This window comes from Pieris brassicae, chromosome 11, assembly GCF_905147105.1.
Source record: "Pieris brassicae chromosome 11, ilPieBrab1.1, whole genome shotgun sequence".
Taxonomy (NCBI): domain Eukaryota; kingdom Metazoa; phylum Arthropoda; class Insecta; order Lepidoptera; family Pieridae; genus Pieris; species Pieris brassicae.
The window spans coordinates 2,771,124-2,782,724 of record NC_059675.1 but is presented as its reverse complement, the minus strand read 5'-3'; the positions used below and the strand labels follow the sequence as shown (position 1 = coordinate 2,782,724).

Below are 11,601 nucleotides of genomic sequence, written 5' to 3'. Positions count from 1 at the left end.
TGCGTACGTATTTCTTGAGCACATTCTGTAATCTATATTAAAATAGCTTTAAAATTTATTGCACTTAGTACATCAAATTTATACCTTTTAAATCAAACTTCTATAAAGAGTCAGTTTCAGAGACAACAAGACGTTAAAAGTTAATATATTCGCGTTTATCACACGTAAGTCTAAAATCTAATAGTTTAACTTTAAAAAGGCATTCCATTTTTTTCAATATTTAAGTTAGATAACGCAGAAAAATAATCGCCCAATTTATGTTATGTATTTTGTTTAACCCCAACAACAATTCCAGTTAACGTAACCATTAATGAAGCACTGAAATGAGTTTCAAATAATATACAAGCTCTTAATTATTTCAATTTCCGACCACTTCCCCTTAAAATGGCGAACATTTTAATTTCTTTAATTCGCCCGCTTAAAAAACCGTCACGAGACCGACATAGCGCTAGCAAAAAGATAATAAACAAGTCTTGGTCTTAATTAAAAGTCAGGAGAGCGTGCTCCAGTCATTATGGATACCAAAATGCAGCAAAAATACTTGTATTGCAGACGAAAAATGGCCGGGTAATGGCATGGCGTTCATTTGAATGTAGTACAAAATGTTTCGTTAAAGCACATTTACAAATATCATATTGGAAGGTGTATAAACAGTGTAACCAATCTAAGTTTGTTAAATAATTGTAAATTTGAGGATACGGCGATACCGATATGGTTTCTTTTGCTATTTCTAAATCAAATCTATCTATTTTGTAATAATACTTAACCAGACCCTACTGCTGAGACACATTACAATCGTTTTAACTAAAATTGTCGAGGTATGGAAGCTCAGACTGAGCTCGGTCCTTAGAAATTAGGCGCCATTCTTAAAACCTCATCCAAGTACTTTTCTAATGCCGTGAGATAGCTAGTAGTATAACTTATAAAAAATTGTGAAACTGCATTCCACATTGCTGCATTTTAGAATACCTACATGCTTAATATATTTTAAGGAATAAGTAACTGTCTCGTAATTTCGATAGTTTTCATCCATAACTATTATACTCAGCGAGAATTATTCCTTTGTGATATCAATAGCCAGAAATTTTTCTAAGTATTACAGATGATATAAGCTGCCGATAATCGCTCCCTAAGGCGAAATAAAACTATTGAAGCGATAAATTACACCCAGTGGCAATAATATCTGTAATAAAAAGCAATTTAGGAAGTTTCACTACTAATTCACGCTATAACACCAAATAATAATGACCGTATTAGATTCGATTTTAAATTACTGTCTTTACTTTATATAGATATATTTTATCTTACATATATTAATTTCTTATTTTAACTACCACATAACACGGTTAAATGGAAAGAAATTTCTTAAAATATTATAACCGCTTTTTATTCAATAAATTGAATTTAACGCCATCTATTGGTACATTGATGAATCGTTTTAAATTCTTTTGGTTGTCGGTTTATAACAAAACAACTTACTTTTGACAGAAGCAGTAAATAATAGTAAAATATTGATTTAACAAAAATAACATAGTATTGTTACTATTTCTCATATAACGGGATCCCTAAACAAATCTTTTTTTTAATATTATAACCTACTCAAATGCCATACTGAGCCTTAGTCTAATCATACCATTAATTTCTGTCTAAATATGTTGACAAGGTAAAGTGTCTTGTGTAGTCTTTACACGTTAAACTACTGATTAACTATATTATGTTTAGTAAATTTGTTAGTTAGTAGTATAATTAAAAATTTACTCAGTAAATAATTAAGAGAACTATGTTAATTAAAAAAACAAAAATGTTTTAGATAATTTATTTACATCTTACAACATATTTTAGTAACATAATTGGACAATTAGGTGCAATATCTGAAACAAACAAAATAATTAATTGTTTATTTTACTAGTTATTTAAATTTCAATTCTGAGCATTCTTGTATGTGATCTTAGATCTTAGCACCATATTAAAAATTCACACTGATTATTGCTGTAGGTACAAATCTGTTACTAGAGGTTGGTATTTATTTCTTTATTTATTAATACTTCATTGAAAATAATTTAAAAAGTGTACATAATTAAATAAAAAGTAGGACCACACACATATAAAAGCCACTCCCACAACTTCATTCAGATTTTGATTGAGAAAAATATATACCTTTATTTGCTGCTGTTTGCGTTGATATAGTGGTAAAGTATAACTAGGAGGAATATGGATACACCTAAAATATTTGAAAACACTGCAAGCTGGATATCAGTAATCATTGTTATATCTGAAATTAGAGAACAATATAAGTCAAATATAATTGAAAATAGTTTTTTAGGAATAAATTTTTAAATAATGCAGAAGTTTTTAGTTGGTAGAACATAAAGGAGTATAAAGTCTGTTTAAAATAAAAAAGAATAACCTCAGCAAACATTAAACAGTTATACCAAACTAGTAAAGGTTCAGTTCTAGATCAGTCATCAGAGTCAGATCAGTGTCAGAGTAAACGACAAGAAATATTTAAGGCGTTCTTTCCAAACCTAAATTTTTAATAATCAAATCCGATAAAATATTCAAAAGTACAAATGCAATTTTAATAAAACCTATTGTTCTAAGATTTTATATAAATAATATAAATATTACTTACAATATTGGTATTTAAATTTATTTAATAATAAAAATGTACGGTGTTTAGACAATAAACGACCACGTCACTCTTTTTTTTTTTAATTTTGTGGCCTGCCTATTATACACGTCACTCTATTCTGTGCTAGTAATGTCTTTTATAGACAATACTGAAAAAAATATCAGCTGCTAAATTATTAAAAATATCAACAGCGTAAAACACTTTAAATAGTAAAGCAAATGAATAATAAAAATATATTTCATTGGTTTGTACAACGTTACGTACGTTACAAATAGTTTTCGAAGATAACAACCACTTTTTAAAAATGACTCCTTGATAATCGTATATAGTTTTGCTCAGAATTTTACTAAGAAAAAAGACATTGAAATAATAACATTAAAAAAAATATTTTTCTGTGAACAATGAACATTGATGAGTTAAATTTGACATATAAACGGTCTAGTGTCAAAATTTTTTGTTAATCGGTTATTCGTTGATGATAATATTTCATGTTTGTTGATTATTTAAAATTTTAAGCCTATAACGGTAAAGTATATCATTTAAATAAGATGTATCTATCGTCTGTCAGTTCACGTTTGTTACTATATGATACAAACAATTGGGAATTGAAATATTGTCACGGAAAATCCGACGGAATTATACGAGATGTCTCTTGGAGCGATGATAGTAAATATATCCTATTGGTAAGCATTCTATTTATATAAAAAAAATAACTTTTAAAAAAATAAATGTCAAAAAACATAAGATATTATGTTTTCCTTTTCTTTTTGTAATTCTTAATATACTTTCAGGTCAACCCTAAAGGCACTGCTGAAATTTTAAGTCCTGCATCCCATAACTTGGTGTTACAGCATATCCCAATCGACGATTCATGTGCAGCATGTTTTCAAAGAGATGGCCATCGTAATATAGCAGTAGGAACTATAAAAGGTGAAGTGATTATTTGGGATGCTAAAAACAAAGAAAAAACCAAAATATTTCCCACATTGCCATCTTATGCTGCAGTAGACTTTTTAAGTTTTAATGCTAAAAATACAAATTTAGCTGCTAGTATGCAAAATGGAGACACTGTGATTTATGGGCTTGTATCTAATATACCTATTTCAACTGTTAAACTTAATTGTTCCAAAAGCATATCTGCAATGAAGTTTCATCATGAAGCAAGGTCACTATTAGGTCTAGCTACAGATGAAGGGCATGTTATACTAAAGGATGTTAGTGTTAATAAGGACAAAGTTACTTTTGAGAACAGTCATGCTTCTCCAGTATCTGATTTTGTATATTCCCTTATTAATAGGGATGTTATGCTATCTTGTGGTCTTGACAAAAATTTGCAAGTTTATGATATCAAACAGAGAAATGTTGTATCAACTTTAAAAACGCCACATGCCTTAACATCATTGGCAATAAATGCAGAAAACCAAGTTGCACTTGGAACTCAAAAGGGCTATGTTTTGCTGTATGATTTAAGAGACTTAACTACACCCTTAAAAATTTTGAAAGGCCATAACAATAAAGTAAAAAAAGTAGCATTTCAGCCACCAAGAAAAAAATTTATGTCGCCAGAATTAAGTTTGGTTGATAAATTGGATACAATCAGTCCCAATATTGAATCACCAATTCAAAACAATTCATTAGATATGCTTTTTACATGCAACACACCACCAAATCGCTCAGAACCACCTGCAAGAGATGTGGAAGATTCATTCCTTTTTAAAATGGGTATGGAAGACAAATCAAATGAAGAATTAGAATCTAATCATAATAGATCATCATTAGAAACTTATAGAAAAAGTGATCGTAATGAATTTAGATTGCATCAGTTGGATATTGAAAAAAGTGCTATAGGTAAATCCTCTACACCAATTATAAATAAAACTGCAGATAACATTTTGCAAAACCCCACAACACACAATGGTATAAGTGAACAAAGACCTTCAAATTCTAACATATTACCAATAATATCCAATAATACTGTTCAAAATGTTGGAATTGACAATAAAACTATTGAAGAGCTAAAAGATTTCTTCAAATTAAGTCTTTCATATGTTGCAGATGACAATAAGAATTGTTTTCTTCATATTATGATGGCATTGACTAAACAAAAGCTTTATTTAGAAAAGCAGCTATCACAAATGAGCAACCAATTATTAAGGTTAGAGGAAAATCAAAATGAATTGGTAGAAATAAATAGAAAACTAGCATTAGAAATTGATCAATTGAAATCTAGGCACACCTCATTTTAATTTTCCCATTTAATATATGTAATCCACCACTCTGAGATTGCTACAACTGTTTAAGAATAGTGAGGTAACTAAACTTCAAGACAGATGATATTATTATGTTAAACTGCTGTAGAAAAGTTAGAGCATAACTGGTGATAATGGAAAATGAGAGCTTCTTGGCTTTATTGTTCTTTCTTCTTTTAACAAAATGGAGCAAGTTCTTAATATGCAATTTTAACAATATCTGTAGAGATGCAATACACCATATATTAAAATCATTAGGCAATATTTTGCATTATAGCAAAGAAATTTTGTATAAAATTATCATTTTCTTTACCATACTATTTTTAGAAAGCCCATAAATATTGTGTATATCACATGGTGATTAGTTTTAAGTAAAGACTTGAACAAGAAGATGAAACAATGATTTAAAACTAACAATGATGTTATTTATTACGTTACTAGCTTTAACGGTATATAATATATATTTAATAATGAATTTATACTTTTATTCTGTGCCAATTTTATCTCAGTATTGTAACTATTTTTTAAAGACTAATTATTAGGAAATACTAAAATTTGTTTGAACGACAATCATTGTTGTTTCATTGACAGCCATGAAGATCCTAGACAAAATAAAATGCATGTAACACTTCTTATTGTTTTATTATTATTAAGTTTTTGCTGTTTTAGTGGGCCTTACAGTTTAACTAACTGAGAGTGAAACATTTAAAGTGAAGATGACTATTTTAAAGTTAGGATATTACTTATTTGGAAAATAATATTGTAATACGCAACGATTTTACGCGCCGAACGATTGTGATTTATGTATGTGAGATAAATAACTTTTAAAAAAGTGTTTTTTTTTTCATTGCCTGCAGGCATATTATTGTAATATGCATATTATTGACCTAAATTAAACCAATCTCCAGTTTTGAGTCAAATAATAAATGGTCACTTTAATTATGCATCAGTTTCGGTTGCAACGGTGTGGGCTAAACTGGTTAGCCAAAGATGTTTCACTTACGAAACAATGAAACCTGCGGTGGTCGCCTGCCCTCTTCCCGCCACAATTCGAATTCTAAAACTTTCACAGAGCATACATAGTCCATATATAGGACATATATTTTTATAAGTAATTATTTTTGCTGCTCCTTTTATAAAAAGGCAGTAATTTATGTATTTAATTAAAGATATGGTAGACTTGAAATAATCAATTTAATATTACAGAAATATTATATATTAATTATGTAAATTGTCATTTGTCTGATAATCCAAGTAATCTGTTTTTCGAATTTGTTTTTATACGTTTTAAATTTATTGGAATTGGTTAAGTTAAAGTTATATTTTCCGATAGTCACCAACACACTATAGTTTAATAAATATAATGGGTGAAGTCAGTGCTAATAATTTTTTTGAATCACAAACTATAATAGCCGACCACAAGGATCTAATTCACGATGTTGCATTTGATTTCTATGGAGAAAGAATGGCTACTTGTTCAAGTGATCAGTATGTGAAGGTAGGTTATGTTATTGTTTTGATTTTTTACAAAATTCTTCAGAAATCATATAATAAGTTATAGCTTAAATATCGAAATAAGTTCTCAATATTTATGCTTCAGGTATGGGATGCAGACGGCCAAGGAGGGTGGCGATTGACAGCAAGCTGGAAGGCTCATCATGGCTCAGTATGGAAAGTAACTTGGGCCCATCCTGAGTTTGGACAAGTTCTAGCAACATGCTCTTTTGATAGGACAGCGGCTATTTGGGAAGAAGTTGGTTTGTATACTATAGACAACCACCAATTGCCCAAAGTTAATGTCTCTAGATATTTTCATTTAACTATTAATACTATCAAGCATTTTTCTTCTTCTATGTAACTGTAATTGAGCATTGTTTCCCTAGTGGCGACGGTGTCGCATCAAAAACTACAAAGAAAAAGACAATCAACCTCAAACCCTCGGGTTGTAGTTTTCTGCATATTTGCCCATTTAACATGAATTCGCACTGTGAATGAAAACATAGCAAGGTCTAAGTCATGCCAGTTTCCTCCCAAAAAGTCAACAGAACAACAGTGTGTTAGAGATGGTTGTAAATCTAAGTAAACCAAGGGTTTATGTTGCCCAACTGTTTTTATTATTAAATCATGTGATGTTTCTAGCAGGCCCTAATTTGCGTACACCTTTTGTTTCAGGAGACATAACAGCTTCGGGATCAGAAAAAGGTCTTCGGACATGGGTAAAAAGATCAAACTTAGTTGATTCAAGAACTTCAGTGACTGATGTCAAATTTGGGCCCAAGCATTTAGGTTTACTATTGGTTACTTGTTCTGCTGATGGTATTATTAGGTAACTATGTTTTCTTAGTTTTTCTACAACCTTTATCTTCCATATATTTAAAAATGAAGAATGATATTTACGGTCAGAAGTTTCTAAACTTATAAAATAATGGAATATTACAATTTGGTAGTACATACAAATATGTACCATATATTTTATAAAATTAATTAATATGTAGGCTTATATTATTATACTGCTTTGATAATTATTACTTTATACTCTTTAAAATATAACAAAAACAAATTATTTTGTGAAACCTTCAAGCCTTGTAAAACTACAATAGTCTTTAATGAAGTTGGTTAAAAAATTATTTACAGTGCTAATTTTTTCAGGATATATGAAGCACCAGATGTTATGAACCTTGCACAGTGGACCTTACAACATGAAATGCCCACAAAAGTCTCCATCAGTTGTCTTTCTTGGAATCCTTCTTTATCTAGGTATTTATAAAAATACTGAACTGACAAAACACATAGTACCATAGATGATAGCAGCATACTACAGCGATTGCTGCGGCTTTGACAAAATTTGGTACCAAACAGACAAAGGCAACTTGGAAAAAGAAGTGAAACCACCAAAAAATTTCCAAATAGGATTTTTAAGATTTTTCAAACATGGATTTTAAACATAGTTATGTATTTACAGGGTAAACTCAAATCCCCCGATGCTGGCTGTTGGGAGCGATGAGCCCAATTTAGCAAATGCAAATTCACAGACTGATAAAAATTGTAATGGAAAAGTCTTTATTTATGAGTAAGTAGACAACATTTTGTCTTTGGTTTATGATTATCTAAATTATTTTTCATGTAACTTTATTCAATAAATTTTTAAGGTTTATGAATTGTAGTCTTTATAGGCAAGAATATGTTCCTTTTAACGCATTCTATACAAACCAAAGAAAGCGTGATCACAAGAATTTACAACAGATTATTTTTTTATAACATTTCCAAATAATTATAACTTAGTATCCTCCAAAATTGAGTGCATCAATTTTAAAGCGCTTTAATATTGCGGCACTCGGCAGCTTATTGTACTATCAAAATACCAATTTCATTACAATGAAATAGTTATTTGTTATACATTTCCATTCCCTATTAAATTCATTTCTCAATACCAATTGAATAATTTGGTGTATAACGAAAACTCAATCTTTATGGGGGTCGAATATGTTGCGAGGTTACTTGCTAGAGGGATCTGTAGAGGCAAAATAATTCTAGGCACAGCGAGTCTTGTCGTCGATGGGCGAAGACCGAGTGCCTTGCTTCGGTAGTGGAGCCAGTTAACGACCTCGCATTCGCGCCGAATCTTGGCCGGTCCTTCCATCTCTTAGCAGTCGCTACGAAGGACGTCCGTATTATCAAAATGGAGCCTCTGCCGTATGTATTTTATACATTTATTTTATTGATATGAATTGTTCAGATTTTTTACCAGGAAAGAATATTTTCGGCGAGTCAGAAAATCTTGAATATATAGTAAAATATATAGTTTTTTTTTAAATATACAAATTCGTATCCGAGTTCCGAACTTCTCAAAGCAAATAATTCAATATAACTAAAGAACATGGCATCTATAAAGATCTCACATATTTTGTCTGTTCACTCCTGACAACAAATTAATATTATTAAAAAAATATTACTAAATAAATCCAAATCTCTTCAGCTAATTTACTTTATTTATATAATTCCTTTTTTCCGAAACGGGTTATGGTGAAATATTCTTCTGGTTCTTTTTCGAATGTCATTTTAATTTTTTTTTTAAATTTTAAGTGAGCCCACAAGCAACAGTAATGGGTGTGGGGTCAGATTCCGTAGTGAAGTATTGGCTGCTTTCGATGACCACAGTTCATGTGTTTGGAGAGTTTCGTGGAACGTTACTGGAACGTTACTCGCTTCATCAGGGGACGACTGCTGCGTACGACTTTGGAAAAGTTAGTGCTTATTTATTGACTTACTTGACCTAATGTCATATAATCCCTAGATGTGGCTGAGGGCGTGTGTCGATCTCGAGCCTCGTATTTCACCTCGCTCCAAGTCTTTTCGGCTCTCTTTGCGTCATCTGCTCCTGTACGACGCCAAATTTGCTTGTGACAGTCACGCTTTTCTCGCGGGTTCCAATCAATTGATAGAGAACACCTTGAATTTGTTGAAAATTATTTAAAAAGAAATGGCAAAAAGTATTACATTATTGTCAATACAGATAAATAGATAAAAGCCATAACTACATCATGGTTACGAAAGAATTTTATATATAACTAAACCTAGTCCAATTTAACCCCAAGAAGACACAAGTTTGCGCGTTTTCCGCGAAAAAAATACCCTTTGTCGCTACTCCTCTTTTCGAAAACACTCTTCTTGAAGCCACAGCCAGCATCGGAATACTTGGCGTTGACATATCGAACGACGTTCAGTTTCGCGGTCATTTGGAGGGAAAGGCTAAATTAGCCTCCAAAAAGCTTGGTGTGCTCAGCAAGGCGAGACGGTACTTCACTCCGGGCCACCGCTTGCAACTCTATAAAGCGCAAATACGGCCCCACATGGAATACTGTTCTCACCTCTGGGCGGGGGCTCCCCAGTACCAGCTCCTTCCACTTGACCGTATCCAACGAAGAGCGGTTCGAATCGTCGATGACCAATCCCTCTCCGAGCGGCTCGATCCTTTGGCGTTGCGTAGAGATGTGGGGTCACTCTGCATCTTCTACCGCATTTACCATGGAGAGTGTTCAGAGGAGTTGTTCGGATTAATACCTGCAGCTGAGTTTCAGCATCGGACGTCGAGGCAAAATACAAAATTCCACCCGTATCACCTCGACGTCCGACGTTCCACGACTGAGCGTTTCTCAAGGCAATTTTTGCCGCGCACCACCGCTATGTGGAACCAGCTGCCCACTGAAGTATTTCCGAACCAATTCGACTTAGGGTCCTTCAAGAAAAGAGCGTACAAATTCTTAAAAGGCCGGCAACGCACTCGCGAGCCCTCTGGCATTGAGAGTGTCCATGGGCGGCGGTATCACTTAACATCAGGTGAGCCTCCTGCCCGTTTGCCCCCTATTTTATAAAAAAAAAAAAAAATATATAAAAAATTTTAAATAGTTTTTTTTTATCTCGCTAAAACTCGAGAATGGCTGAACCGATTTGGCTAATTATTATATTGAAATATTTGCAAGTTCAGGGAGGGTTTAAACGGTGGGAAACATAGAACACAAACAAAAAGTTGTCATAGATGCCTTCAGATATTATTTTTTCATATCTATAGTATGATATCCTATATCTTTGGTATATCTACAAAATGTTGTATTACGTTTTGACACAAATATATGTAGGTGAAGTTTACCAGGTCATCTAGTATATTATATTTCCATCAACAAACTCGATGTATGATTAGACAGGTGAAATTTCACTAATCCTGACCGTTTTGTGCTGAGTGTATACTCGACTGTATAAAAATGAATACTTTTTAAGTATGTATTTTTTTAAATTACTCATTAATAACTGCATTACGCATTTTCTATAACTTTTCTACAGTCAAATTCAATTTTTATACAGTCGAAATTTTGTTAAATACTAAAAGTTTTACACCCCTCCACAGTGCAATACCTCAACCAATGGCGTTGTTGCGCCGTATTTAAGAACGAGTCGAGCGGGAACGAGTCCCCGGCGAGGACGCGACCTCGCACCACTTACACAAGGCTAGCTGCCATCACCAACCCTACGCATATGCCGCATCACTGACACATTGAGGTAATATGATAATTAAGCCTCATTTATTCCTAAACATTCATCTCTACAAAAGATACACAAAAATAATTATGTTAATTTTTCAAGGACCTCTTGAGTATAGGCCTCCTTCAAATGGATCCATCCCTCTTGAGCAGTTTTCTTTCTATCTTCGCCACCAACATGTTTAAGCTAGTCAGCCCATCGTGCAAGAGGATGGCCTCTTTCTTTTCCACCGTGGCCTTTTCACCTTGTTACCCTGTGACCTGCCCATATCCACATAAGTTTGTTTGCAATTAATCAATAATTTTAGTTTTCTTTCTTATTAGTAATTCGTATCTTGTTGTATTGAGGTAATATATAATAATTTTAATAATATATATTATTTTTGTTTTTTTTTTAATCGAAATCGGAAAGCAAATGTAAGAATAGCTGATTTATACGATATACTTGAAAGTCGTGAAAGCTTCACTGTAAAGCATAAACTGATAATTTACACAATTGACACCTAAGGTGAGATTTAGAATCGAAACCTAGCAAAACATCCACTCCTTTACGTCAAAAATGTCGATTTATGTCACAGGCAGAGTGACAGAGTCGTCATAGACAAATTTTCTACGGATTTAGATCTTTTAATTGAACTCATTCCGTCAAATTGTGTTTACGCTGTAATGAAAGAGAGAAATACTT

General features: G+C 32.3%; 3 protein-coding genes across 5 annotated transcripts; 2 read left to right on the top strand and 1 right to left on the bottom strand.

The window, feature by feature from the left end:
* Positions 1-1,800: 1,800 nt before the first annotated feature.
* On the bottom strand, positions 1,801-2,740 carry LOC123716413 (dolichyl-diphosphooligosaccharide--protein glycosyltransferase subunit 4). 2 transcript variants are annotated; one of them, XM_045672146.1, is made up of 3 exons: positions 2,633-2,740; positions 2,158-2,272; positions 1,801-1,871 (listed from the first exon to the last, which is right to left on the bottom strand). In XM_045672146.1, the coding sequence occupies exon 2, from the start codon at positions 2,262-2,264 to the stop codon at positions 2,160-2,162; it is 105 nt and encodes a 34-aa protein (XP_045528102.1). In that variant the 5' UTR covers positions 2,265-2,272; positions 2,633-2,740; the 3' UTR covers positions 1,801-1,871; positions 2,158-2,159. The 2 variants fall into 2 exon arrangements, with proteins under 2 accessions (XP_045528102.1, XP_045528103.1); XM_045672147.1 differs by lacking the exon at positions 2,633-2,740 and adding an exon at positions 2,408-2,491.
* Positions 2,741-3,064: 324 nt separating this feature from the next.
* Positions 3,065-5,512, top strand: LOC123716411 (protein NEDD1). Of its 2 annotated transcripts, XM_045672145.1 has the most exons (3): positions 3,065-3,315; positions 3,424-4,480; positions 4,688-5,512. In XM_045672145.1, the coding sequence occupies exons 1-3, from the start codon at positions 3,181-3,183 to the stop codon at positions 4,876-4,878; spliced, it is 1,383 nt and encodes a 460-aa protein (XP_045528101.1). In that variant the 5' UTR covers positions 3,065-3,180; the 3' UTR covers positions 4,879-5,512. The 2 variants fall into 2 exon arrangements, with proteins under 2 accessions (XP_045528101.1, XP_045528100.1); XM_045672144.1 differs by having other exon boundaries at positions 3,066-3,315; positions 3,424-5,512.
* A 650-nt stretch (positions 5,513-6,162) lies between these two features.
* On the top strand, positions 6,163-10,935 carry LOC123716341 (nucleoporin SEH1). Its single transcript, XM_045672030.1, has 8 exons — positions 6,163-6,379; positions 6,482-6,638; positions 7,054-7,207; positions 7,531-7,638; positions 7,844-7,951; positions 8,416-8,574; positions 8,965-9,125; positions 10,784-10,935. Exons 1-8 carry the CDS (start codon positions 6,245-6,247, stop codon positions 10,924-10,926), a joined length of 1,125 nt encoding a protein of 374 aa, XP_045527986.1. The 5' UTR covers positions 6,163-6,244; the 3' UTR covers positions 10,927-10,935.
* The last annotated feature ends 666 nt before the right edge of the window (positions 10,936-11,601 follow it).